The sequence below is a fragment of the Mastomys coucha genome, unplaced genomic scaffold (genome assembly GCF_008632895.1).
Source record: "Mastomys coucha isolate ucsf_1 unplaced genomic scaffold, UCSF_Mcou_1 pScaffold22, whole genome shotgun sequence".
Lineage (NCBI taxonomy): Eukaryota > Metazoa > Chordata > Mammalia > Rodentia > Muridae > Mastomys > Mastomys coucha.
Genome location: NW_022196905.1, coordinates 156,183,873 through 156,210,351, shown reverse-complemented (window position 1 = coordinate 156,210,351; position 26,479 = coordinate 156,183,873). Strand labels below are relative to the sequence as shown.

The 26,479-nt window shown below is 50.4% G+C and overlaps 1 protein-coding gene across 5 annotated transcripts in view; it reads right to left on the bottom strand.

Annotated features, from left to right (window-relative positions):
* Positions 1-2,710: 2,710 nt before the first annotated feature.
* The window catches only part of Atp11a (ATPase phospholipid transporting 11A), a 110,033-nt gene continuing 86,264 nt past the window's right edge, over positions 2,711-26,479 (bottom strand). For 2 of the 5 annotated variants that reach the window (XM_031339086.1, XM_031339090.1), the window contains 10 exons: positions 25,672-25,849; positions 24,296-24,398; positions 23,889-24,034; positions 22,823-22,882; positions 21,647-21,774; positions 20,178-20,313; positions 14,232-14,297; positions 13,221-13,324; positions 11,713-11,878; positions 2,711-6,467 (listed from right to left, as the gene is read on the bottom strand). In XM_031339086.1, coding sequence (XP_031194946.1) covers positions 6,240-6,467; positions 11,713-11,878; positions 13,221-13,324; positions 14,232-14,297; positions 20,178-20,313; positions 21,647-21,774; positions 22,823-22,882; positions 23,889-24,034; positions 24,296-24,398; positions 25,672-25,849 — 1,315 coding nt within the window. In that variant the 3' untranslated portion in view covers positions 2,711-6,239. Of the gene's footprint in view, positions 6,468-7,502; positions 7,607-9,211; positions 9,496-9,681; positions 9,767-11,712; positions 11,879-13,220; positions 13,325-14,231; positions 14,298-20,177; positions 20,314-21,646; positions 21,775-22,822; positions 22,883-23,888; positions 24,035-24,295; positions 24,399-25,671; positions 25,850-26,479 lie in introns of those variants that run through there. The other 3 variants (XM_031339087.1, XM_031339089.1, XM_031339088.1) reach the window with 3 other exon arrangements.

The following is a 26,479-nucleotide window of genomic DNA, read 5'->3' as shown; positions in this document are numbered from 1 at the left end:
GAGAGAGAGAGAGAGAGAGAGACAGACAGACAGACAGACAGACAGACAGACAGACAGACACAGACAGAAACAGAGAGAGACAGAGATGGGGGGGGGGAGAGGGAGGACAAATAGACACAGACACACAGATATAGACCCATACACAATAAGCAAGCTTGCCTAATGTTGCAGACAATAGCCAGTGGGAAGGGTCAGCTGTAGTCTGATTCCTCTCTGAGTGAGCAAAGGAAGTCCCAGGAGGTTTGCCATAGCATTCACTGACCAAAACCCCTGGCTTTTCCCAGGGATGCCCCTGCCTAAAGGGGTGTAGGACCTCTTCCAGTTCACTAGGTACACGAAGCCACCCTTGGGTTAGTTCCAATGTAAGAGGACAGGGGCCTGGGAGGATACAGGCTAAGGACGATGCCAGGTGAGGAAAGGTAGGAGATCAGGATGGAGTTTCCAAGCAGGAGCAGGGGAGACATGGGCTGGACACTATGACCTTCTGTCCTCCTGAACTGTGAGGGTAGATTCTTCCACAATGTCTCCCAGTTTACAATGGCTGAGCAGCCCTGGAACACAGGGAACAGGCAAGTACCTGGTGTGATGTCACCACCTCACACATGCTCCCTGTGCTCTCTTCCTGAGGGTGTTCAGTGCCACATACAGGGTGTCACTTGTGAGAGGGGGAATAGAATACACCTTAGCCAAGGTTTGTATGAAAGAGAATGGGTAACCCAAAGTGGGTCCCAGAGTTTGACACACGCCAGGGCCTCCAAAAGAACCCTTACCCAGACAGACAGGGGTCAGAAAAGCCCCAGTAGACACACAGAAAGGACCCCTGGCCTTGGACTCTACCTTGGTTCACTAGAGTTCTCATCTACTACCCTCCGCTGTACACTTATTTATTTTATTTATTTATTTACTTACTACTCAACTCTAGGTGAGAGAGCCAGCTTGATGTAGTATGTTCTGATATGTGGTGAGGAAGCCAAGGCCCCAGGAGAGCTGGGCAGAGCAGAGGCAGGACACTGGCCCAGGCAACTACATCCTGTGGCCTGTATCCGTTACCCTGATGCTTGCTGTCTTAGTTAGGGCTTAATGATGTGAACAGACACCATGACCAAGGCAACTCTTATAAAGGATAACATTTAATTGGGGCTAGCTTACAGGTTCAGAGGTTCAGTGCGTTCTCATCAAGGCTGGAGCATGGCAGCGTCAAGGTAGGCATGGTACAAGCAGAGCTGAGAGACCTACATCTTCATCTGAAGGCTGCTCATGAAAAGACTGACTTTCAGGCAGCTAGGATGAGGGTCTTAAAGCCCACCTCGACAGTGACACACCTACTCCAACAAGGCCACACCTCCAAATAGTGCCACTTCCTGGGCTGAGCATATACAAACCATCACACCTGCTTAGAAGCCATGTCTGCAGAGGTGGTCGGGGGCCACCAAGAGCTTCTTAGTTACAAGGCTTCTGGCAGATGGAGACCCCAGAGGACTGGCTGGGGACATCCCTGACTTGACTTCCAGGAAGGGAAACAATATGGAGCCTTACAGGGCAGTGAGTGCATATTTGGACTTTGGGCACTCAGCTCTGCAAAGCTTCTCAGGTTTTCTCTCTGGTCCACAAACACACAGGTATGGCCAAGATGCTACAAAGGGAGAGTCCCAAAGTTCAGGATCGTGAACTTCATGTAATGGGAAGCACTCAGATGGCTAGGAGCCAAGTATGCAGTAGGAATTGATCATCAGCACATCATGCCAAAGCCTGAAGATCACTCTTACAAGACACTACTCAGTGAATAAAGAGGCCTTTCATTCCATGGTCCCTCTCAGCTCTTAGGGGATCCACTCTGAAAGCTCAGGCAGGAGCTGGGACCCAGGTGCTCAGGAAAGGAACCCAGCATCCAGCTGAAGAGGGTGGCGGGCCAGAAGAATAGACTCCTGGGCCTTGTGAGGCTCCCCACACAGCAGGCAGTCTGCCTCAATTGAACAGCATGGGGCAGTTAGCTGCCCCAGTGACACTGGGATGGTGAGCCCCAAGTCTGGCAGAAGATAAAGGGGAGCAGATAAAGGGGAGCGGAGGTGTCCCAGAGGTGGGGCACAAGATTAGAGGACCTAGAGAGGAAGCCTTATGATACTGGGGAGTCTGATGCTAAGTTTCTCGTTCCAGGTAGACTCAGCAGGTGTACTGTTTTTGGTCAGGGCTGTCGCAGTGTGGCTTTACTCTGGCTCCAGAGGGCCCTCAAATGCTCAGGTACAGAAGGGAGGTGTAGTGCCCACTGCACCACTACCCTTCCTCCTTCAGTGATGCTACGAGACTCTGTTTCCCACAACACCCACACAATGTGTTCCCCTGCCCCCAAAAAAGACACACGTGTCTGGAGTCTTTTTTTTGTTTGTTTTGTTTTTGTTTTTCGAGACATTTCAAGACAGGGTTTCTCTGTATAGCCCTGGCTGTCCTGGAACTCACTCTGTAGACCAGGCTGTCCTGGAACTCAGAAATCTGCCTGCCTCTGCCTCCCAAGTGCTGGGATTAAAGGAGTGCGCCACCACAGTCTGGCGTGCCTAGAGTCCTAACCATGGCTTCTGCTCCAGAAAGTGTGTGCACATCTTACACACCACCACACACGTGGGAAGAAAACAGTCTCCTACAGAAATGTTCCGTGTATCAGCATTGCCTACAGAAATCAAAGACAGATTAGCAGCCCGTGAAATAAACCTCATGAGATGTTTGATCTGGTTTAATTCACAATTTTTCAAAGCAGGTTACTGGGCTCTCAGTTAGACATTAGTGTTGGAGAATGACATGTTTAATGTACTTATTATACTTGATAATTTAAAATAAATCCCAGTACTTATGACAACAGCTACAGATAACCATTCATGTTAAATACATCTTTGATTCTCTCTTATTCATACATTACATAGTAGATGGACATTTTAAGTGGTAATGCAGACACACATGATTCTAAGTCAGACAATATATGCATATTAAAATTCTCTATCTCTTGATAAGGTAAAAAATAAAGCTATATAAATTGATACATTTTTTCTGCAAAATTAGAATCACACTTCCATAATACTTCCACCATATATATCTTCATTAAAGCTTTGTTCAGACACAGTATCAGAACCACTCCACTTTCTATTCACCCGTCTTCTAGGTTTTAAAACAAAAAAATTGCATTCACTAAGTGATGTTTTCCTGGTTTTAGTCATGAATGGGTAACTTCCAAAAGAAACGCAGAATGCAAGGGCCTGCTGTACCATGGCATTGCCAATAAACTACATTAAGATGAAATAAATGGACGGGTGAATCCAGTACCAGTGGATACCAGCAGTGCAGATATGCCTTGGACTTGGGGATTCAGAGACCCAGGCTGGAGCTCCCTCCAGAACACCAGACACCTGGGTGATGCTCAGCAACTTGGGCAACCACGAGGGCACGCACACTTCAGACATTCAGCAGCTGATCCTGGGACATGTGCTCAGTATGAACACTCAAACGTTACCCTGTTCCAGCTTTGGCTATGCCATCCCCTAGGTGAGGCCTTTGGTCTGCTTATACTCAGGATGGATTGCTGAGATTTAGGAATAAATGTTTTCCTAGCTAGTACGTGGCTGGGGGCAGGCACCTGTACTCGGGATGGCATGCAGCTTTGGTTAGCCTGGATCCTGCTTGCTGGATTGAGGGAGCAAGGGGAGGCCTTGACTGTGAGGTAAGCATCCCTGGGAGGGGAGAGCTCAGTCCAGCACAGTGTGCACTCACACAGCCCAAGCACCCTTCCTAGTGTGTGTGTGTGTGTGTGTGTGTGTGTGTGTGTGTAAGGAGCCTGACATTCTAGAGGGCAACATCTCTGCATAGGGCTGTCAGAAGCAGCTGGTACATGGTCTTGAAGAGGAATGCACATGTGTTTGTGCACATGTGTATGTTTATACACGCTTGTACATGGCATGAGTGTGTGCGGAGCAGAAAGTAAGAGAACACATGTGCAGCCAGGGCTCCTGGAACATACATGAGATGAAGTACTTGTAGGGGGCGGAGCCAAAGTAGTAAGCCACAGAACATCTGTGCAACTGAATTAAGAAAAAAGGATGCTTAATTTGAGTTGAAGTTCCTTGCTTGAAGGAAAGAAAACAGCCACTGTGAGGTGAGGTGGGCAACCTTCTGCACGAGTGTTTGGTCTCTGTCTCTGCATTTCACCTGTGCCCTTGTCTACTTCAAACTCTCAGGCAACTTCATTTGGTAATTTCCTAAGCACAATTTTAAAGACATTGGAGTGTGCATTCAGTCTGGGATGTTCCTACGTAAACTTGTTATTGGGAGTGGTGGTGCAGGACAGTGTTCCCACACCAGAGAGGGTTGCAGAATGAAGAGCCTGCAGGAAGGATAGTGTTAAGTGTTTAAGGCTGAAGGATGGAATAAAAAAAAACCAAAAAACAAAAATAAATAAATAAAATAGAAACCATAAAGTGACAAAGGACAGTGACAAAGCAAGCAGAGGAAACTGTTTGCCCTCAGCACACCTCAGCTAGTCAGTCTCTGGGAACGTCAAGAAAGAGAGGCACAGAGGAGACTCAGGTCCGTGCCAGGCACGGACACATTCAGCCAAGATGCTCACCAGCACTTAAGTGGCCAAAATTCTGAAACTTAAAAAGCAAAAGCTTTAAAAACATATTTAAAAATCAGAAGGTGCATTGACAAATGAATAAGATATAGAAACAGCTATGAAAATACTTTAGTGCAAAGGTAATTTTAAGATCCCTAAAAAAATACATTACAAATAATCTGTTAACTAAACACAGAGAATCTGCCCCTCCCCACAGGTATTATATTTGTACCCGCAGGGCTCTTAAAAGGGGGGCTGTAAAAATGCACACACTACTATGTAAGGGCCAGTGTGGACTGGGGCTCCGATCCTCTGACACGTGGAGACACAGGCAGGTGAATGGGCATGGTGTGTGGAGGCACAGACAGCCCTCAGCAGCACGGGACATCCTCTGTGTGTCCGAAGCCCAAGGCCACCCCCCTCCCCATCTTTGGTGTGGTGTTTATTCGCCCAACCTCCCCCAGCTGCCAGGTGCAGTAACTGCTCCTACTGTTGGCTGGTCCCCAGTTCAAGCACACACTTTATAGGGAAACCCTGTGTAATCATGTTATAAAATTTGTGCTTCCCAGGACACAGGCCCTCAAGTGCCAGAGACCTTCACCATGGCTCCAGACCCACCACATAACTCCACAGGGTGGGGCTGGCTCTCTCCCAGGTACTGTCTGAAAGGCTGCATCACACTAAAACATGAGTCAGGCCCGTTACAGTGCTGTCAGGGAGCGTTGCTGAAAACAGAAATGCCAGTGCGGCAGTAGCAGAGATTCACAGTCCAGTGGCCTTTTGATGGCCTGTCCACTCCAAGTGAAGCCCTGGATGGGATTTGTGTGGCACCAGTGGCAGGCAGAGCAGCAGACTAGAGCGGATGAATCCACAGTAGCCCCAGACAGTGTGGGACTCACCTCTGGGTGGGATAAACACCTGCCTGGACGCCCCAAACCTCCCCCTTTCCCCACACCACTGAAACAAATGTTTTCCAGTAAGTTTAACTGACTACACTCCTGAGAGACTTGGCTAACAGTGTGACTTATTCACATACATAAACGTCATCTTCCACAGGCCGGTGACAGGAAGGGGTGCTGACATCTCCAAAGGCTCCGACGTGTAGGGTCAGTATCTTAGCAGACTGACTCAGACATGATCTAGGAAGATGGCTCTGTGAGGGACAGTGAGCATGGGCACAGTGAGGCCACAGGTCCAGGAGACACGCTCCAATCAGTGTCTGACATGGCAACTCCCCGGGGGGAAGTGTGCATGGTTCACACAGCAAATACGTGGTCAGGAACATCGGGACACCGTATGAGGCGAGTGCCATGTGCTGTGCACAAGGCTGTAGACAAAAGGATAGGATCTTCTCAAGAGACAGCAGAGGTGGCAGCAGCAGGTGGGTGCGCGGGGCCAAGGCCGGCTTCATAGCCACGGGGCTTAAGATGAGGCCAAGCATAATGTCCTTTCCGTAGCCCAACTGGACGTATGGTCACCAGGCCTAGGACGATGATGCCCGTTATGTACAGTCCAGACTGCAGTGTGCTGTGCCTCAGTGGGCGACCTGTGATCCTACCCTCCCCTCCCTGAGGATGAAGGGTGCGACAGGTGCAGGCACACACAGGTGCCCAAGAACAGAGCCCTCAGAGGGGCTGTCTGTCCATCAGGTGGGTGTCTCCAGGCTGGACCTACAGCACCCATACCTCGCCTTGTGGGGAAGGCCTGGGTGAGCAGTGAGCACAGGATACTCTTCGCTCTCCCACCTGGAGCACACAGCTCTCCCAGAGGGGGAGCTACACTGGGCAGCCAAGAGCCTGGTGCCCTGAGCTCCCCAGCTCTGCAAAGAGGCCAGAGGGGTGAATTCTGAAATGCTGTCCCGAAGTTGTATGTTCTGTCAAAAGAACAGAAGGCCCACATCAGTCACAGAACCTCTGTGAAGAACCCGTAACAACCACTGCACCTGTAGCTTTGGCAGTCTGTCTCAGACCACTCTATCACCCATCCCTTAAGTAGGTAAGTGGGCCCATCCCATGGGAACTGTGCTCTGAGGCAATGCGCCCTCAGGTCTGGGGACCATTCCACATGGCTGATATAGGGGACAACACAGGAGAGAAGGCAGCAAAGTGCTGAACACACTGAGCACCTTCCTGTCACTACTGTCACGTGCAGTGACCAAAGGCCCCAGACATCCTTCACCAGGGTTCTAGCATGACCCCAGGAAGATGACAGGACTCACCTGTATGGGCTAGGATGTCCTAGCCCGATGGGCCTGGGGTCAATATCATGCTGACCACACCAAGCTACCATGCCCTGGTAGCTTACAGTTACCAGACAGAATGGCTGGCACTACCTCTTAAGAAAGACCACAGCATGCAGAAACAGCAGCCGGCAGCCAGGAGGGAGGGACAAGAGGCCGCACAGTGGGGATCTACTCTCCTGGGTGACAAGCCTCGGATTATACTGTTTTCAGGTGAGCACCACTAGGTGAGGCTGGACCACAAATACTATGGTGGTCTCAGAGCCCCAGGGCCGTGCAGACACAGTTGTGTGCTCAGACAGTGGTTTCAGCTAGATGCTACCTGGGCTCACATCCGGTGCTGCTGTGTGACATTGTACTTCCAATGCCCAGACAGGATTATCCCCTGTAGCTTTTAAGTGAAGCTGTGTCTGTCACAAGGACAGAGGCCAGGGTGACATAGGGCACGTGTTATAACATTTCCCCTATGTGCTTAGCTCACCATTAGATGCTACTTACCTGTGTGTGTGTGTGTGTGTGTGTGTGTGTGTGTGTGTGAAAATGGGATAGTTTGTTTCCAGAGAAAATCACTCATTTAGAAACCAGACAACACAGCAAAACTTTGGAGGAAGAACAGTCCGAGAGTCACAGCACACTGGCCTAGCGCCCAGCAGGCAGCCATACTGTTACCTAGCGTTGGGCTAGACACGTCTTGGCTGCGGTAAGAAGTCCTTCAGCAGGGGCCTGGCGCTGTTCGAAGTGGCATCGGCCAATGCTTTGAGTCGGGTGCTCTGCTGCAAGGATGAGGAAAGACACTGAGCTGCTGCCTGCAGAGGCCAGCGATGGAGGCCAGCACCTGTGTCCTGGCAACTGCAGGCCCAGGCCACACCTACACTGACCTATGCCATCTCCACACGCAGCCATGGCAGGCCATGCGCCTGATGGCAGGCTTTGCACAGATCCATCACAATGCCATCATGGCAGGCAAGCTGGCTTCAGGGGTTGCCTGTCCACAGTGTGCACAAAGACCCCTCTAGCGGAACAGATGACCCTGAGCAGGTTCATTTGAAGAAGTCTGCACCCAGAGAAGTAGTAGCAAGGTCAAAGGGCACGCTGCAGCACCACAGGAGAGGGCCACCAGTTGCAAGTCCTAACAAGTTCCTGCTGCCAACATAGAGGAATTCATCCAGAACTGTAAAACTTTGCCTCCTGCCACAGGGCCCTGCATGTCGCTTCCTCTGCAGAGCCACTGACACATGAGCAGTGTTTCTGCACAGCCTGCCTGGCAGATAGGACATTCCTAGGCCATGTCCCGAAGGCGCTGGCTCCTGGCCTGGCACAGCTATTAGACATTTCCAGTCCTCATTCACTGGTCCCTCAGCGCTGAGGAATGTGGGAGCTCTCAGAGTGGAAGGAGTACAAGGTGGGATGGCAGAAGAGTAGGCAGACCTAGCCAGTGTCCAGGGAGGAGAAGCCAGAGGTGATGGTGTTGCCCACACAGGCACAGGGTGGGCAGGCAGGCTGCTGCAAGTGTGTGGACGCAGAGACTGGTGCGGAGGGAGATGCACTATGTTATATATACACACGTGATATATATAACGTGCCCAGTGTCCGTCACGCTTGCCCTGTACTAGGAACAGGTTGAAAGCGAAGTCAGGTCTACCCCGCTGAGGCTTGGGAATGTTTATTCCTCCAAAGCTTTGCAGATCCATGGTGCTTTGCAGCACAGTGTCTGTCTGCTGTGCCTATGTGCGTGTGGGCTCTGCTGTAATACCTGGGGTTGAGACTCGGGCTACAGGAGACAGGACCCCAGTGTATCTCACCAGCAGTGGGTCCAAGAAACTCAGTGCTTAGGAAGCATCAACAGGGAACAGGGTTTGCAGCCTGAGTTGGCATATGTATTGTTTTACAAAGTATTTGTGACATTTTAGTCTTCCTAAAAATTTCCTCCAAAATGTTTTTGAGAGTGTAAACGGCAGCTGGAATGATGTCATTTACTCTAACGGGTTCTTATGGCACTACGTTTGAAACATCTTGGTTGTCATTATTTCAAAATGTATCATCTTGCTAAATCTGGTATTTAAGATACACAGGATAGGCGGTAACTGGGGTTTTGTTTTTGTTTTGTTTTTTCCAGCTTTGGGTCTTTTTTAGGCATAAGCCCTGGTAAGGCAGGAGCCCCATGCAGGTAATCAGTCCCCCAAACCTCACTGAAGGAGCACATGTGGTTGTCATATTGGGAGACTCAGCCAAAATTCCACAGTACTGCATGCTGCTGCCGTCTGTCTCCTGACCTCTTGGCTGAGGAGCAGGTATTGGCTACAACAGCCACCAAGGGGAAGGACCCTGGGGCTAGGTCCGTGCTGCCACAGGGGCGTTAAAAGCAGCACATCACAGAGTTTCTAAAAACAGGTCTTTATTTTGAAAAGTAGAACAGGAATCGGGTAAGTAGAGGTCACCGTTAGTGGGACTCCACCTCACAGAGTTCTCGGGGTAGGGGTGAGGGAAGAAGTCTCCGTCTCTCCCACCATGGCTGTGGAGAACAGGGCCATGCTGAAGTCGCCTTGCTCAAGCTGGATGGACTGTGTGTGACTGCCTGTCAGGTGCTTAGGGGCTGAGCCACCTGTGTCAAGTACTGCTGAAAGCTCTGCACCCCGTGATGGACACGGGACGCTGCTGTGAGCTGTTGAGGAAGACAAAGCCCAGGGTTAGTGGACCCCTTGCAGGTGGCGTTCCATCACCGAGTTACCTCATGAGGGAATGGTGATGACTGACAATACCAGAGTGTGGTGGGCGGCCTCAACACTAAGTTCTTTCCACTTGGTCCTGTGGCCATCACCCCAACATGCAAGAAGACAGAGATGGTCACCTGTTGGTCAGAAACTCAGACTACTGGCGGTCTGGGAAAGCATAAAGACGGTGGGCTGCTCAACTGAAAGGCACTTGTTCCTGGCCTGCAGGCCGCAGTCCGGAGCCACACACGCCGAGTGTTTGAACAAGTAGTGGTTATTTAGGCAAAGCAGTGGACGGTAAGGGAGGCAGGAGAGAGAGACAAGAGGTAAGTTGGTTGGTTATAGGCAAACATCCTGGTACACAGTAACACCACTGCCCAAGCTGCTGGGTACTGCCAGGCCAGGACCCCTGGCCTGCTCCTCACTCCTCAAGGCCCATCCCTGGCTTTGCCTGGCTCTATGCCTCCTGCACTGTGGCTGGGGACAGTCTGTAGTAAAGAGTCTTATAGGCTTCAAATCTCACCACAGCAATGGGGGTGTCTCCACTATGGAGGGATAGAAAAGCTCCTCTCAGCCGTTCCCATCCACCTTCCATGGCCATTCCAGAAGATTCTTACAAAGCAGAATCCTCCTGTGGGAGCTACAACCACTACTGCAGCAAGGCTCAGGATGCTGCGGAGAGATGCCCTTGCTAGCTGCAGAGCACAACTCTTTGCTCAAAGGTATCCAGTCAAACGCCTGAAGGGCCGTCAACATCTGGGCATCAGGTCCAATGTGCTCTTGTGACAGCAGCTATGGTAGAGCCCGGGGACTGGAGATACCCTGAGCTGTGCCTGTGCCTCTCTCATCCTCTGCACAGAGCTGTTGTGAGTGCGTGTCCCTGTGTTCCCACACACCCTGTGCACAGGGAGTGATCACAGCGTCTCTGCCCAAGGCATCCTAATGAGCACATACATCCAGTGTCCCTGGTATTGGAAATACCATGTCCACTGTAACCCTGGGTACAGGGAATCTCCACAATCCTGTGCACTGTGTCTGTGTCAGGTTGGAGCTGTACTGCTGCTGAGCAAAGAGAGCCAGGGGAAAGCTTTCCAGTCCCCTACAGGCTGAGCACTGGCTAGGGGCAATGAGTGTCATTGCCATGGCAACCAGGACAGCTGAGCACTGAGAGCTCTATGTGTGGGGTGATCAGTGGCAGGTAGACTTCCATGCTGAGCTGAGGGTCCCCAAGCTCTACAGCTAGTGCTGCCCACTATCATTTGTTGAGACAGTTGACAGCTGAGTGACCATGTCCACTCCCATGACCAGAGGCCTGGGTAAGAGTTCTGACAACAGATTTTATCAACAGTTGCAGGAGGCATAGAGTAGGAAAGAACTGGTGATATAAAGTCCCCAGAGAGAGCCAACCTGAGCGAGCGTGGAATGCTAGGGTGGAGTCACACCAGCCCCCGAGCGGGCAGACATCTGCTTCCCACCCCAAACATGGCCAGCTGTTCCACTCTAGACTCAGGTTCTGTACATGGGTGGTAGGTACAGCCAGGTAATAAGGGACCTACACCCCCACCTTGGCTCCTTCCTCGCTCTCTCCCTCTGCAGGAGCCCAGTACTTCTCTGTGCACTGGGGCCCTGTGCTGTCAAGCTGTAGCCCCACTAGTTATGGGGAGGTTGCTGGAAATATAGATCCCACAGCCCCGCCTCACTCAGGGATTGAGACTCACAGGCAAAGTTGAAATTCTGCATCTTTGTGAACACCCAGGCAAGCCAGAGACGGTCTCGTGCTCTGGTCCGGTGACAGGACCCTGTGAGGATTCAGCTTGCTGGCCAGTTTGGGAGGTGGGAAACAGAATCCCCATACCTACCACTCACTCTTGAAAAGGTGAATCTGAGCCAAATTCAACACCCTTAAAGGGGGCATAACTTCAATCTTTTTCCCCCTGTCCAGAGTAAGGGAGTGAGCCCAGGGTCTTGTGCGTGCGCAGTGGGGACCTACATCACTAAGCTCCAGAGCAGACCACAACTCAATGATCAAAGGAACAGTTACTTTTTTGTGGGTTTACAGAAAATAACTTATTCTACGACAGCCAGACCTTTGGAGATCTCTCTTAGTAACTTCCCAGTCATAAGACAGAGAGAGGAAAGTGGCTGGCCCGGCCAGGCAGACTCCTTACCTGAGTTCTTTCCGTCGCCGTGGGCCACAGCTGCCTGCACAAGACCTTCTTGAGGACGTCAGGGAGGAGGCCGACCGTGACGAGCAGTATGATGCCCAGCCAGGCAGGCCCACTGGACAGCATGTATATGAACACATAGTACATCCGCTGGTAACTGAGGAATGGCCTGGGTGTGGACAGGGAAGACACAGGTGATACCCTGCCTGTCAGGAGAGATGCCACAGCCCTCCCCAAAGGTGCCATTTTTGGTGCTGCCAGGGTCTGACCACGCCACCCGTGTGCTTTGAGTCTGCCTTCTGTAGTCTTCTGAGAGAGAAAGGTAAAAAGCAACTATAGCCCATTGTCCAAAGTGGCATGAGGATCCCGGAGGCCCAGTGTCTGCTTGATCTTTACACAGCAGCGGTATACTCATGGGTGCTGGTGCAGCGCTGGCCAGCAGGCCCAAAGGCTTTGAACGCACGCCTCTGGAGGAGTCAGAGGGACATGAAGTGTCTCCTGGTGTGCTGACAAAGCCTCCTTGGCTCCGTGCTCCCGGTCTCCATCTCAGACCTGGAAATTCCTTCTACTTCCTGGCACATGAAGAGTCAGGGATAGAGGAAAGCCCTACCTCCAAGGAAACACAACCGCATGTGGACACAGTGCTCTATGGAGTGAGTATGGGGGAGGGAAGACAGAGACAGGGGGCTGACATGCCGCTCACATACACAACTCAAAAGAGAGGGTATAGAGGTCATGTGACTCATAGGCCAAGGGCCCAGGCCCTCGTGACGGTCTCAGGGCCTGCTAGGACCTCAGTTTTAGATTCCTTGTTAGGGGTGGTAGCTGCCTCTACAGGGCTGCAGAGCCTTCACAAAGGCTCCCTGGTTGAGTGGCCAGGAGCGGGGAAGCTAGGATGGTCTTGTCTAAGGTTGTTCCTCCCTGGTCAGGCTCTAGAGGCTGGCCAGGACTAGGGCCAGGCCAATCAACCCAAGCTAAGAGCACTGCACACAAGTCAGACTTCTGGATGGCTGCCCTCCCATTACTCTCTGGTTTGGCTCTCTCAGGTCACAGGGCCTTTGGCCATGGTGTAACTTGGCTGAAAGGAGGGCTCTGCGCCCTTCAGGAGTTGGGGTTTTCTGTGAGTTTGAGATGCTGAAGTCCTTCGAGAATGTTACAGCACTATGGGCCATCCGATCTGACCCCACACTATGTCAGAGGACTGTGGGCTGAAAGTGTCCCAAGAACACACATGGACCGCAACCTCAAATTCCTGTGAATGGCACTTCGTGGTAACGAAGCTGAGCTGAGGCTCTGAGTTTGGGTCTCTGTGGCAGCATTAGAGAGGAAGACGAGGCCCAGCCAGCCCCAGAACCACCCAGTCACTACGAACAGCCTGTCTTCTAGAACTCCAGAAACTGCACCGTGACACCAGGGACACAGATGCTCTGACAGCAGCTCCAGGACAGGAGGCGGCAAGCTGTGTGGGGATTAGGGGGGCAGTTAGGGTCACATGGGGGTTGGGGTCTTACCAGATAATCCCCCCCCAGAGCAGGGAGAAGACAATGTAGAAGAGCAGCGACCCCCAGATGACAAAGTGGTTTATCCAAGTCCAGTAGTGTGTGTCCAGTGCAAGCTACAAGAGAGGGAGGTGTGAACACTGCCGTCAGCCAACCGGGCAGAAAGGAGGTGTGAACACTGCTGTCATCCAAGCGTGCAGAAAGGAGGGCCAGAAGACCATGAAAAGTGAGCAAAGCTGAAACGTGACAGCACAGTGCCTGCAAGAGCTCACAAGAGAATCATGCCACAGGAGGAAACCCATGTTTCCTCAGGAGGAGACAGCTGGGACATATGGGTGTGCACATGTGTGCGAGTGTGCATGTGTGTGTCTGTGTGTGTACAATCATGAAGCACCATTCATGCTGACACACTGCTGTCTAGGAAGGCAACATGAGAAGTCTGTACACTTACCAGTGTGACAGGTTTGGGGACTTTCATAATGAGGTTCTTCACAGATTCTAACTTGACTTTAAAAAACTGAATTTGGGGGACTGAAGAGGTGGCTCAGTGATTAAGAGCACTGGCTGCTCTCCCAGAGGACTTGAGTTCAATTCCCAGCACCCACATGGCAGTGTACAACTATCTGTAACTTTAGTCCCAGGGATCCAAAGGCATAGGGCATACAGACATACATGTAGACAAAATATCCACACACATAAATAAAAATAAAAAAGATATTTTAAATTTTTTCTCAAATAGATTAATTTATATTAACAGAGCTGATTTAATTCTACTGGGGCTAGGGCTCTGTATCCTTAGAGGATTTCAGTCACTCCCCTTTTGTAAATACTCAGCTCTTCCTTTCCTTCTGAGCGATTCTGAAGTCCATGCACTAGGCTGGGACTTGGATATGAACTGAAGAAGACAGCTCAGGGGACCTAGCATGGGGTGCCAGTGTCAGCATGGATCTGAGATTCCAAGAGCTCAAGGAGAGTTGCAGGCAGGCTGGCCATGACGGGCATGTGCCCAGAGCAGTGACTCACCTTCAGTGTGACAGTGAGCACCATCACAGTGAACACCAGCGTCCCAAAAGTCCAGTTCCCAAACATCTGTGAAGACAAGAGTCCAAGTAAGCGCCTGCTGCCACTCGCCTCTCCTCCCGTGTCCCGAACACGGATGTGGGAGAGGATAAGCCACGGCCTCTGCACCACAGCCCACGGAAGCCCACGGAAGCCCACGGAAGCCCACGGAAGTGGAGACTACGTTTCCTGAACTAGAGAAGGCAAGGGTTCAGATGGGCCTAGGACAGCAGGATGGCCAAGCCTGGGTCAAGGATGACTGGTGTCAGTGGCCCGCTAGGTACTAGGTTTTAGGTCAGTAGGGAGAGACCACACAGCAGGAGTCCATATGCATGGTGCAGACCTGGCCCCTGGCTAGGCCGCTTTCTGTAGAAGAGACTACATGCCTACTGTACTCCCCAGGTCTGCGCTGCCTGTTTGCTCAAGCACACACACAGGGAACCTGCTTCTGGTGACAGAGATGCCCACAGCTGAGGGCACAGCTGCTAGAACACTGCAAGAGACGGCCAGAGGAGACACCAGAACACAGAGGTGACAGCATCAGGGAGGACTTCTCTGTGGAGACCTCAGGACAAGGAGGAAGTGGGCAGGTGGCACAAACTAGACAGAGGTTACAATGGCTATTCCTCCAGCAGCCAGGCCTGGCCACAGCCACGGCTGCTCACGCTGAGCAGTGAGGAAAGAAGATAAGCAGATGTGGACTGCTCTCCCCATGGGAATGCGGGCAGGATAGTGGGCGGTACAGACACAAGTCACATGCTATAAGAGCCAACGCATTTCTCAACTACAGACAGACACGTGTGAGGTCAGTGGCTGCGAGCCCTTCCTCTCAGGAAAGCGTGAGGTCGGTGGCTGCGAGCCCTTCCTCTCAGGAAAGCCAGTCCACACAGGCCTTTTGCAAGAAAAGTTCCCTACAAACCACATCAGCCATCCACTGTTGGACGCTGTGAACTGTGCCTCTCAGAGGGATGTTCCCAGAACTTTCTTAAAAGTTTATTTCACAAAGAATCAAAAGGCTAGGATGCCAGTACTTTTGCCTATGGCTAGTTTTAATCAAAGACATGTGCCTATAACCATACTCTAAAACTGGGTTTCTGTGAATCCATGGCTTGCAGGAGCCCCGGGCGTCAGAGCAGGGGGTACATGAAGCATGCTGGAAGAGAAACATCAGGATTCCATGGAGACATCGACTGTACTGGGATGCCACCAAGTCCTGTTCTTCATCCTACTAGAGAAAGGCCTTCTTCCTTGGGCTTAGAAATGGCACCAATAGAAGCCCTGAGACCTTCATGCGAGGGGCTTCTAGCCAGAGGCCACTGGCCACTCCAGAGTGGCTACCGCTGGGGAGAACCCAGAGGTGCTACATGGCATGCTGGACTGGGCCCACAGGAAGAAAGCCAACACCAAGCCCAGAGTACAGAGTGCAGGACTGAGAGGTCACAAGCACTCCCACATGCTTTACCTCTGGGGTAGGAATATTTTTGCAGTCCAGGGGTAGCAGTTGCAGCAGCAATGCAGGTGTGCACCTAACAGGGTGTCGGGGAGCAAGCAGCTGGTTTGTTTCGTCAGAAGCTATAGGGCTAGGCAAATGGTGAGCTGCAGTCAGCGCAGGGGAGGCTTTGCCTCTGCAAAGGCTGTGTGTGGCCCCTGCCTCGACAGCTCTTTTGTGCCATCAGTTGGCACAGAGTGAGAGAACTTTTTAAAAATATAGATGTTAGCATGACATGGGCACAAGCGTACGCAGGGGACAAGCAAGGGGACAAGAAGACTCCAGCAGTGCCACATCCAAGCCACAAGCAAGGGGACAAGCAGACTCCAGCAGTGCCACACCCAAGCCACAGAGACCTCAGCAGCTTGCTTCTCCCACACCTGCTATGGAGAGGACAGTGTCCCTCCCCCACGCCAAGTTTCCTTGGGTTTGGTGGGTGATGGCAGACCCGGGGTGCCATGATGGGGCACCAGGCCCCGAGTCCCTACAGACACAGGATCACTGCCATCACTTCAATAGGCAGGTAAAACGTAATAATCTCAAATGAGAAACTGGAAACTGGCGATGTGTGGTCATCTTCCTGTGCCCATGGCTCCTGGCCAGTGAGTGCCAGTCCACTGGGGTAGAAAAATGGCCACAGAGCTGGTTTTTTGTTTTTTTCGAGACAGGGTTTCTCTGTGTAGCCCTGGCTGTCCTGGAACTCACTCTGTAGACCAGGCTGGCCTCGAACTCAGAAATCCACCTGCCTCTGCCTCCCAAGTGCTGGGATTAAAGGCGTGCGCCACCACTGCCTAGCAAGCAGTTTCTGTATAATCTTCATTTCCTCCTTTGTTTCCAGTAGGAACCTTCTGGTCACCTACCCAGAGTCACTCAGTTTGTTCTAGATTCCCTAAGTCACCAGCCCCTTGGCCAGACATCACTTTATACTTGCCCCAGCTGTGCTCCACTTACCCAGGACCTGACAGCACACCTCCACGGATGTCTAATTGACTTCCATCTCCATCATAAACCAACACTGGTGGCTTGGCTGGCTCAACCTAAGCAGCACACCTCCACTGATGGCTCCTATTTCAACGATACCCTTAAAGGAGCAGTCTGGGTAATTACCACCTTCATGATGTACCCTCACTGTTGGGCTGACAGACATAGAACTCAGTCCTGTAGGAATGTCCCCAAGCAGGCCCACTTATATGCTTGATGTTGAGCATTCTCATAAGGTATTTTATGTTCACCAAAGCCTTAAACCAAAGCCAACTTAATTTTTATATGCAGTAATATTCCATAACATAGCTTGGCTTCCTTCCTTCCTTCCTTCCTTCCTTCCTTCTTTCCTTTGTCTTTCGAGACAGGGTTTCTCTGTGTAGCCCCTGCTGTCCTGGAACTCACTCTGTAGACCAGGCTGGCCTTGAACTCAGAAATCCGCCTGCCTCTGCCTCCCAAGTACTGGGATTAAAGGTGTGCACCACCACTGCCCAGCCATAGCTTGGTTTCTTAAGGTCATAGTCACAACACCTCTGCACCCCTTTGGCCTAGCTCCACATCCTATCTGTCAGCTGTGTGCTGTGATCACTCCATGGATGCCTACCTAAGCTGTCCACTAGGTGTTCCCTGACTATTGTAACATTCCAAATTAAATACCAGGCTAGAAACATTCCAGGGGTTAGCTAGAATATGGTGATTATTGCTTTGGTAGCAGAAGAAGAAAGAGGAGGAGGAGGAGGAAGAGGAGGAAGAGGAAGAGGAGGAGGAGGAGGAAGAGGAAGAGGAGGAGGAGGAAGAGGAGGAAGAGGAAGAGGAGGAAGAGGAAGAGGAGGAGGAGGAGGAAGAGGAAGAGGAGGAAGATCAAGAGGAAGAAGAGGAAGAGAATTATTATTACTATTATTTATGGATTTTTGATGTCAGTACAAATTTTAAGAAATTATTCATAATTCCACTGTCCTCACACTACATGAGACCTATAAATGTTTCCATGGACTGTTGCAGAGCTTTTTAGAGAAATCTTTAACAGCAGTCAACAGAATGAGCTCTTACACAGAAGAATCTAGAAGATGTGTTCTGGATCCATGGGAGCAGACCTGGGAAGATCATCATGTGGTCACCCTGCACCTGAATCCTGCAAATCTGATATTCTCACACCTCATACCCCTAAACACCAGCTTAACCAAGGCTGAATAGGGGTACCCAGAGGCCTGGGCCAGGGTGGAGGGTGAGGGTGGTCTGCATGACTGAAAAACCAGATCTCCTCCTCAGCCTCCCTGACCCGTAGAGTGAACTTGGTTGTCCCAATCCCTCCATTCCGCCCTCAGACAGGTGTCACTGTCTATCCTGAAATACATGTGAAGGGACGTCAAGGTGACTCTGGTCCCTCGGCTCCACAGCCTGCCCAGAGTACAGTCATCATCATACCTGACTCTGAATATACACCCTGTGAGTTTGTGTTGCCTGTCCTGACAAGCACTGGTTTGGGGTGACCCTGGAAGCCTCCTTTGGGAATTATTTTGTCAAGAAATCACATACATGCTGCACTTCTACTGACAAGCCTGCACATGGAGCACAGGCAGCCACAAAGGCCCTTCTTAGAGTCCTGCAGGAGGCTCGGATGAGTCTGTTTCTGCCTGCGACTCTTGCTTTCTAGTCTCATTTCTAGTTTTAATGAACACTTTAGCAATGGCTAAGGGCAGACCTGGAGGTGATGAGGGAGGAGAGACATTGCAGGGCCACCAAGAAGCATCTTCCAGTAACCCACACAAGGCCTAAAGGGCTGTCTGCGGGGAGACAAGGAGTGCAGGCAAAGGAACACGGGAATCCTGAGCTCCCATGACAGGCAGCAGAGATGTTACTACACACAGTAGCAGGGTCTGGCAGGGGTGTGCTGAGAGGCAGGAAACAAGGAAGAGTGTCTCTGGGACAGCCTGGGAAATGAGCTCACTGCTTCTGTCTTTTTGAGATAAAAGAGCTCCTTGGAGTCCTTCCCTAAGCTCTCCATGTCCAGCCACATCCCCACCCCAGAAGGTCTGTATTGTACTCTAAAACACTGAGTCACTGTGGGCTGGGGTGGAGGGCACCATGTTGGCACAGGTCAGGGTCTGAGTTCTGGCTAGGCCTCACACCAGTTTCCCAGACTGTACAGCTCCTCCCTCAACTTCCTATGCCAGTGACCACCAGATCACCGAAGGGTCCTTGAGTGGCAAGACAAGATTTGATGGCGAATAGAAAGCTGAGTGCGGAGCCTGAATGTTTAAGACAGTGGGGGTGGTGAGTCGCTTCTTAGAGGCTGGCTCACGGGCAAGAGAGTAGAGTCACCTGAGACTGATGACTGCACTATGTTTATGGGCAGGCACTGTATGATGAAAAGACAGTAAGCTAAAGAGAAGCTCAAAAGCTTTAACACGGTGATGTGAACTTCAGCGGATCTTCATGGTTAAGTTTAGTAGAGGCTGATGTGTGTTATACTATGAGAGATCAGTACCTTTAGTTATGAGGCAACAGAAACAAATGCACAGGGAGACAAACTGCCAGGACACAGGCCAGACTCTGGCATTTCTACCTTACAGTCTGGGATCAGCATGGGGAAGACAGCACGGGACAGGAGGGAGTGGTTAACGAGAGATGAGAAGCATTTCTGTTCTCAAGCTCCCTGGAGGACGTCTAGGAGGGGTTTTCTCTGACGTCAGTTGCAGTGTTTATTTGAACAGCCATCTCAGAACCAGTGACCTTAGCCAGGCTGGACACTAAGCTTGGAACTTGTGAGATTACAAGGACAAGATCTAGGGTCTACTTGGTGCCTCTGCTTCTCCCCAGGTGGCACAGGTCCCCAGCAGACCTCCTGACCTTAATTTGCAGTGACATGCAGACCTATGCAGCCATGTCCCCTTCTAGAGAAGCCTTGACAGAGAGACCCAGGGAGAAGACACCTGGCAGGGGCAGCGACTCTGACACCACCAGAGGACAGGAATGGCTAATAGCTTTTCTACCCACAAAGCACACAGAAGAGGTCACATTTGAAAATATTTTCAAGAAATATTTTAATTGTAATGCACTCCAAAAACACAGAGAGGACAAACCCAGAGTGTCTTACCATGCTTGTGTTGGTGGTCATTATCTGAGGTGGGAGGGAAGCAAGTGGCAAAAAGAAAAAAAGCAAGATACGAATATAACACACCCCAGAAAGTAGGCAAACAACAGGCTGTAGTCCATCAGAGAACTAGAGAGCTGCTCACTGTGAAGGGGCCACGCCCACGCACTGTGGAGTGACACTCACACAACCTAACTCCCAGGACACTGGCTGGCTGAAACCATGGAGCCCGTGGGACCAGTCAGGAAAACCTCAGGACCGCCTTAACTCCCTACAGCTGGACATACACGGAGGGGCTTATTACTAAGCAGTAAAGCACAAGGTCGAGCGAGCGCGCAGTACTGACCTGTCCGTTGATGGTCAAGGTTGTGTTCTCAAATATGAAATAAGCACCAAAGAAAAATACCAAAGCGTCAAAAACGCCGAGAAATGTCCAGTAAATGAACACCCGCCAGCGCAGCAGTGCGTTCTTGGCAATGTCTCTGTTTAAGAAGAAGAGGGGAGAACTGTGACACCAGCCCAAGGTCCACCCGTCCAGCCCCGCTCTGTGGCATCACTGCTGCCCACATGCCCCTAAGCAGCATTGACTGTGACTGGCAAACACAAGCGTGGCAAAACCCACATGCTCCTCAGACTTCATACTGCTGTAGCCAGTGTTCCCCACTGGTTTTAATACTCGTTCTCAGACTCAGTGAGAATACTGTCAAGGAGAGCCTGGTGCTCTCGTCTTCTCAATGTGATTAACTTACAACAGCACACACTATCTGACACACTGACTAACAGACAGAGGACTTGGGTTTATGACCAACCTACACTGAGTTTCTATACCTGTTCATTTTACAAGAGTAAGTATGTCAACAGAAGTGTGTGTGTGTATGTGCGTGCATGCACAAGCACACACACATCTACTTCCTCTAGCTTCAAGGTATTGTAATAAAGACCCCAAAGCCTGTGGAACTGGACAGGGGAAGGTTGTCTGATGTTGCGTTGTGCCGCGCCGGATCACCCTGACCAGCAGGGAAGAAAGACTAGCACATCAATTCCTTCCAGCAACAGTTTACTCAGGAGCTGTTAGTTACATGAGAATCAAGGGTGTGCCCCGAATGGTCTGTGAGTGCTGCTTAAATACCCTTCGTAGGACTGCCCATGAGCCCATACCATGTCTTGCGCTATCATTGGCTATAGCCTCATGATGAAAGATCAGACCACTGGCAGGTTCAACCCTCTTGCCAAATAAGGACTTGTTTACTCCAAAGCAGAAGAATGGCAGGCACCATCTTTAAGGCGTGGCAGCAGCGCTCCACATTGCGTGGCTTTTGAAACTAAACAGGTGAAAGGACCTAACAGAAATGAGTGCATACACATGAATAAGAGAAAAGACCCTGGGCAAACTGAATGAGGTAGGTGAAGAATGACAACCTGGATGCTAGCCGGCGGCTACACTGTAGCACCCAACTCATTGTTACTGGGAGAACCTGAACAAAAGCATGAGAAGCTCCTTATTATGCCTTAGATGGAAAAAGACTGCAAAGAAACATGGTATCTGTCAGAAGACCTGGGCAGCTGTGAAACAGTAGAAAAGCTACTGCCTTAATACTAAGAAAGCAGGGTAGATGCCAGTTACACTCCCAGATTTCCCAACTCTATCAAGAAATGGAATGCAGAAGGGGTTCACATCTCCATCAAGCTGATACCTAGGAAAGCATGTGTACCCCAGCTTTGAAATACCACCACCAGAAGCTGACAGGAGGATTCTACTCTGCTTCCTCTGTCCCCTGTGCTGTGGGGAAGAGCTGCAGGGGCAGAGGCACACACCTGTAGAGAGACGGGTCTCTCTTGAGCACATCAATGCCCACGTGTTGCTCCATGAGGCTGTACAGGAGAATCGGGAGGGAGGTGAAGCTGATGTTGTAGAGAGTCAGATAGGCAGTATCGTACAAAGTCTGCAAGAAGAAGCAATCTGAGTGGCACTCCAAGGTGGCTTTAACACGTGATTTAGCATATTACTGCGTGTGTGTGTGTGAGACAGAGGTCAGCATCAGGTGACTTGGAGCACAGACTCAGCTAGAGTGATAGCCAATGAACCCCAGGTACCCTCAGCCTCTATCTTCTCATCACCAGCAGTTCAGGCCTAGGTGGCTATTCCCGGTTTTTAACATGGGTGCTGGGGATTTGAACTCAGGTCCTCATGCTTGTAAAGCAAGAACTTTTATCATTTGAGCCATCTTCCTAGGCCACGAATATGCTCCTTTTTAATTTGCAAAAAGCTTAAAAATATAGAAAATGTACCTACAATGCATAAAAGCCACCATTCTACAGAGACAGACATTGAGACAGATTTTAAACTTCATGAAGGAAATCTGTCAGGTAGAGCCTGGACTCCAAAATTTGCAAGTCTGTTCACTTTCACATCTTCTAGTTTCAATTTGCCTGGCCCTAGTGGCTCTGGATACAAGCTATTGGCCACTGTCCATCTAAGTGCATGGGGACAGAAAAGTGTCTGCCCAGGCAGCAAGTCCCGAGGAGCCCTATCCCAGGTCACACATGTTTGCATCCCACACAGTTCAGGAATGACACACACACCCATGAAGGTTCAAGTGTATGTATAACCCAATGTAACCATACAGCCCAGCCCAGAGTGCCCACGGGCTATGTCATTATAGGCTTGTGTGCCTGGGGGCTGGCAAGCGTCAGCTCTGTAGCCTGCTCCTTCACCTGTCTGTAGACAGGACCCAGAGGCAGCAGAATGGATGGCACCTGGCCTCACCAGCTCTCTGGGTCTGTCTGTCTGCACACTCCTGAGCAGCTCGCTGGGGTCTGGGGTCTGTCTGTCTGTACACTCCTGAACAGCTTGCTGGGGTCTGGGGTCTGTCTGCATACTCCTGAGCAGTTTGCTGGGGTCTGTCTGTCTGCACACTCCTGAGGACTGTTTCCTCACCATGCCCCCCCTGGGAAGAAAGAATGAGCTTCCAATTTATAAATCAGACTGACCTGCTGTGAAAATCCGCAGAAGAACTGGTACAAAAACTGAGGGAAAATGAAGCAGACATTCTGAAAAATAAGTCACAGCCATTAGTTCAAGGGCATCACAGAGATGCATGGGCTTGCCGAGAGGTCACCAGCCACTGTCAACACATTATGCTTCACATGGGGGACTGTTCCAAGTAGGCCCAACATCCTACACAGCAGCCGCATGGGTGTTGGACAAACGTCTTTTCTGTACACACCTATAGTGGCCCTGGTGATCTCAGGCAGCAGGAGAGAGCCTACACTAGCTTAAGAGCAAAGGTGGTGGTAAGAGAGTCGGCAGCAAGGACCTGCCTGCGTGGAGAGGGCTGAAGACACCGCCCTCAAACATCTTATGTTACACTCTGACAAGTTCAACAAGTGTCGGGGACTGTAGAAAGAAGTTTGGTTTCTTTGAAAAACACAGAAATATTATAATACTACGTTTTCATTTTAATCCCAGGTGTGAGAGATGGGATTTCCACAGCTGGTGACTATGATTTGCCTCGTGCTCTAGCAGGGGCATGATTTTGCCAGCTGCAGACAGTCTCTGTGATTGTGTGATGTTTGGGATTCTGGGAACTTTTCAGAGGGTATATAAATGTTAGGACCCCAAGAGGCAGGGTAGGTTGTTGTTTGTTTGTTGTTGGTTGAAAAGGAAGAGGAAGAAGAGGAGGAACAGGTACAAAAGGAGGAAGAAGAGGAGAAAAAATTAGATACCCCGATGGTATCTAATTCACCCCAAGGAACTCAACGATCCTAATCATCAGGAAGTAGTCTGACAGTAACACTGTCTTCTTTCCCCCTCTATATTCTTTCTCCCCATCTAGCGTTAGGCAGTTGAAAGGGTGGAAGAAAAGGAGTGGGGAAGGGTGGAAGGAAGAACCCACAAGGTCACCAAGGTCTGGCTACACGGTGTCCTCTTGGTACAGGAACAACCCACTCCTTATGGTCACTTCTTTCTGTGATTGATGACCCTGGAAACATTAAGTTACCTGACAAAGGACTCATGCCACTGAGACTGTGAGAGGACAAAAGAACTACTTCCTACCTTATAAAAGAAGTATTGCACAAGCTCAGATATCCTGATATAATAAAAATGCCCGTGAACAAGAAGCATCTTCTTCAAGTGTTTAAACTTGGGTATTGCATAGTCGCTGTTCCTTGCAGCCTGGCGACCCTCTTTCCCGATGACACCTAGAAAAAGGGCAACCAGGCTGGTCAGCCAGAGCCGGCTAAGCCCAGCAGACCACTGCCCGCTATGAAGTACAAGTCACAGATGGAGGCCCAAGGTCCCTCTGCATAGGCGGCACAGCCTTTGTCTAAAGTGCATCCCAACCAGAGCAGCAGTGGCTTACCTATGCCCACGTGGGTCAAGTGCATCCTGACTGGAGCAGCAGTGGCTTACCTATGCCCACGTGGGCCAAGCACATCCTGACTGGAGCAGCAGTGGCTTACCTATGCCCACGTGGGCCTCGAGGATCATGCTGACATCATTTGCACCATCACCAATTGCTAAGGTAATAGGATGCTCCTTTGAAAATTTGATTAACTTAACAATCTGGAAAAGAAAGAAACATGGAGTTTGCCTTCTCTGTTTCAGTTTTGTTATTAACTGGGCAGAACCAACAAAGACAAAGCGCTGGTATAGGAAACAGGAAAATTGTTTGCTTACAGCTCTCAGACTATTTCCTCCATAGAGGATCAAATAGTCTCATAAAAACTAAGACACGATCAATGACAAGACTTCACAAACACATCAAGACAAAATCAGAGTTATGTTTAGGTGTCAGAGAAGCCAGGCGATGCCGGCACTGTAGTCTGCACAAAGGAGTTGAAATCCCATGCCACCTACTATCAAACAATTTTTATAAGTTGTTTTTAATGCTACTTTAATTTTGAAAGTTGTTACATGTGAAAATCAAGTATGTCAACTTAATTCAATGTGTACTCTCCATGATTTCTTTTTTCTTGATTTCCAAGTCAATTTTTTTATAGACTTCCCTACATGCATTGCACTTTAAGTATAATATATTAGGATATGAGGCTGAGAAGAAGGGACACTACAGATTGCATTTGTATAAAATCAATCGAGACCAAAAACAGCACTGAAATCCCAGGCTGCCATTAGGGAAATGATTACAGAAGGTTTACATGGAATAAGCATGGGTGGGGGCACATGAGTACCTGCACCCCAGCCTGTCTTCTCTGAGGACTGTGCAGGGACATTCTGGCTGTATCTAGTGACACTGGCTAATTGGAGCAGCAAGTTCATGTACAAAAGAGCACCTCCCTGAGCCTGACTCTCAGACTGTAGATAGTGCACTTGACCTTCGTGGCTGGGCCACACGAGCAACTCCAATTTCCTTCAAGTTCAACAGTTCAAGGCTCCCTGGCATTCACGCCTGAAGCGGGCCACAGTGAAGCTACGCCTCATTCAGGTTTATGAACTTTGGAAAGATACCATATTCTTATATGCATTGGTATGAATACATATGTCGTATTTACAAAGACAATTTGGGTATGTTCCCACAAGAACAAAAAAAGTGCGGAGGACTGTCTGGAGTCCAAAGAGAGGAAGAGAAATCCTGACTGGCCCTGGCACACAGAAGGTGCAGTGAATGCAAGCTTCCTTTCCACCCCTGGCGTAGACTCCCAAGTCACTACAGGACCTGGCTAGGAGGGGCCATTCAAGTCTGACCCTCAAGGAAGATCTAAGCCGCGGTCTAAATGTTTACATCTCCCTAACTGTTTGTCAATCAGAGACAGTGAGCCTTAAGAAAGGGTACTCCCCATGCCTGACACCCATGCCCACTGGTGGACCAGTTCAGGACCTGGGCCTTCTGCAAGGGTGCCATCCGGCAGCACAGCACTGCACTGCAGTTCCTGCAGATCTCCAGGAAGAGCTCTCTGTAGTTGCCTGAGGAGCTCCCATCCTCTCTCGGCTTCATTATCAGGGAGAGTGCAGCTCCATCGATGATTAAACCATAGTCATGCATCTCTGTGGAGAGGCTTTAGAGCACACCAAAGGGAAAACCAATCAGTCGCTGCATCTGCAGGCTAGAACACCACACACAGGGCACCGGCAGTGCCAGGCCATGGAATCAGGATGCTTGCGGGTCTGCAGGCTAGAACACCACACACGGGGCCCCGGCAGTGCCAGGCCATGGGGTCAGGATGCTTGCGGGTCTGCAGGCTAGAACACCACACACGGGGCACCGGCAGTGCCAGGCCATGGGATCAGGATGCTTGCGGGTCTCCCTCCTTTACTATAGTCCTTGAGCTTATGGTCCTGGACCCACCTCTTAGACTACACTGTAAATCATTTTAATGAAATTTCTTTGCTCAGGCCAAGCAGCCGCAGGCTGCTGTGAGCCTGTTTAAGTCTCAATACTGAGACACCACAAGGAGGCCTGGAGGGCAGGTCTCTAACCTCCTCTGTCTGGCTTTCTGCCCTTGTGACCTCACTGCTTGAACATGGCTAAAGTCTCCCTTTGCTGGGCTTTAAAGGCTTAGTTGTAATAATAATTTAAATATGTATGTATCTGTGGGTAGGGAAGGGCATACCCCTGCACAGACCAGCAGAGCTGATCTCCTGGAGCTGGAGTTATGGGCTGTTGGGAGCTGTCTGATGTGGGTGCT